This window comes from Corapipo altera, unplaced genomic scaffold (genome assembly GCF_003945725.1).
Source record: "Corapipo altera isolate COAL_440 unplaced genomic scaffold, ASM394572v1 59861, whole genome shotgun sequence".
Taxonomy (NCBI): domain Eukaryota; kingdom Metazoa; phylum Chordata; class Aves; order Passeriformes; family Pipridae; genus Corapipo; species Corapipo altera.
This window is the reverse complement of record NW_020889327.1, coordinates 1-2,225: the sequence shown is the minus strand read 5'-3', so window position 1 is coordinate 2,225 and position 2,225 is coordinate 1. Positions and strand designations below refer to the sequence as shown.

General features: G+C 75.5%; 1 protein-coding gene across 1 annotated transcript; it reads right to left on the bottom strand.

Annotated features, from left to right (window-relative positions):
* Nucleotides 1-973: 973 nt before the first annotated feature.
* On the bottom strand, nucleotides 974-2,131 carry SP6 (Sp6 transcription factor). The gene has a single exon (XM_027633329.1). The coding sequence runs from the start codon at nucleotides 2,129-2,131 to the stop codon at nucleotides 1,019-1,021; it is 1,113 nt and encodes a 370-aa protein (XP_027489130.1). The 3' UTR covers nucleotides 974-1,018.
* Nucleotides 2,132-2,225: the final 94 nt, after the last annotated feature.

Sequence of the window (2,225 nt, the reverse complement as noted above, 5' to 3'; positions counted from 1 at the left end):
GGGGGGGCGGGCGGGGGTCGCGGGGCAGCGCGGCCGTGCCAGGCCGGAGGAATGCGGCCGCCCCGGCTCTCCCGGGCCCGCGGCCGCCCCGGTGCTTCCCGCCCGGGGCCGCGGCGGTGGGTGTGGGAAAGCTGCGGGTGTGCGCTTGGGCAACGGCCCCGCCACGCGCCCCGCGGCCCCCGCAGCCCCCCGAGCTCCCCGCGGCTCACGTTCACGCAGGACTTCTTTGTTTTCCCCGTTTCAGCCTCCGTTCGGGCCAAAACAACAACAACAACAATAAAGGGTTTCACATCCTCAAGCTCCCGGCCGAGGAGGGGCTCCCAGGGGTGCGGGACCCCCCCCCGGCCCAGCATCCCCAGCTGGGGTGGGGGGCTGTGGGCAGCCCCCGCCCCGCCCCGCGTGTCCCCCACGTGCCAAAAACTCGTGGGGTGATCAGGAAAGGGGCTGGCACGGGGTTGGGGGGGGTAGGGGGGCCGAGCCCGCGGTGCCACAGTTTGGAGGGGACCGCGGGGAGGGGGTCGGGGGGCTGCGGCCGCCCTTCCCGAGCGGCGGCTCCCGGGTTTCTCCTCTCTCCCTTTCTCCTTCTCCTTCCTCCCCTTTGGGCTGGACGTGCCCGGGCAGCGCCTGCTCCTTCGGCTCCCATTGATGTTCCTCCCAAACAGCCCCGCCGCCTGCCAGCAGCCTCCCGAAAAAAAAGATTTGGGAAGCCGGGGGAGGATGGGGGGGGGGGGGAGAGAGAGAAGAACCGGGGCGGGAGAGCGGGAGCGGGACAAGTGAAACCGCCTCGGGGCAGCTCCGGCTCCGGCGCTCCCCAAACGCCGCAGCGGGGGCCGGGGCTGCGCCACCAGCCTTGTCCCCCCCTCCTCGCCACCGCCCGCGGCACAAGGTGCCAGCCCTGCGCCCACTGCCCCACGCACACCCCCCAAATCCCTTCGGAGACCGGCCCCGAAGGGTCCCCCCGGTCCTCCCCGCCTCCATCCGTGTGTGTGTGTCCCCCCTCCCCCCGGGGCTCAGCGGCTCAGTTTGTGGGGGCGGCGGCGTTGCCCCCCTCGGGCTCCCTCTTGCCTCCTCCCTTGGCGGCCGACGGGTCCCCGGCGCCCTTCCCCTCGGGCTCGGCCCCGTCCTTGCCCCCGTCGTGGGTCTTCATGTGCTTGCCCAGGTGGTCGCTGCGCATGAAGACGCGGCCGCAGACGGGGCAGGCGAACTTCTTGGCGCCGGTGTGGGTCTGGAGGTGCCGCTGGAGCTCGTCGGAGCGGGTGAAGCGCTTGCCGCAGAAGAGCCAGTTGCACACGAAGGGCCGGTCGCCGCTGTGCCAGCGCAGGTGGGCTTTCAGGTGGGAGGTCTTGGCGTACGCCTTCCCGCAGCCCGGGATGTGGCAGTTGTGCAGGTGCTTGCGCTTCGCCCCCTCGGGGCACGGGCCGCCCCTCTCGGCCTCCTGGCAGTTGGGGCAGCGACACGCCGCCTGCCCCCCGCCCCTGGGCACGGCCCGCCGGGCGCCTTTGGGACGCCCCCCGCCCTCCGCCTCCGGCCCCCGCGGCTCCGGGGGACCCTCCAGCGCCTTCGCCCCCTCGGCGCCCAGGAGATGCTGCGCCGGCGGCGGCAGGAGGTGGGCGGGGGGCGCGCAGAGCTGGTGCTCCCCCCCGGGGCCGTACCCCCCCAGGGCCGGCGGCAGCCCGGGGTGCGCGGGCACCTGCAGCCCCCCGCCCTGCCCGGGGGGCAGCTCCATCCAGCTGGCCCCGGCGTGGAGGTCCCACCAGTTGACGCCCCCTCCTTCCTCGCCGGGGGCGCCGGGGTGGGGGGGCCGAAACCAGGGCTCGTAGGGGTGCGCCATGTCCGGGGGGGCAGGCAGCAGCTTGGCGTAGGCGCCGGGGGCGGCGGGGCCGTCGGGGGGCAGCTCTAACCTCGGGGGGCCATGGGGCTCGTAGGCGCCGGGGGCGGCGAAGGCCGAGTCGTCGGGCCCCGGCAGCGGCAGCTCCGGGGGGGGCAGCGGGGAGGCGAAGTCGGGGGCTCCCGGGGCGGCGGGGCCGTGCGGCTGGAAGGGCTGGAGCGGCTGCAGGTCCAGGTGGGTCGGGGAGGCGCGGGGCGCGTCCGAGGGCTGGGATCCCAGGGAGCCGCAGACCGCCGTCAGCATCGCGGGGCGGCGGCGCGCACAGACCTGCGGGGCCGAGGAGGGGTGGGCGGGGAGGGGAGGGGGAGAAGAAGAGGTGTGAGAAGAAGGGGGGGGG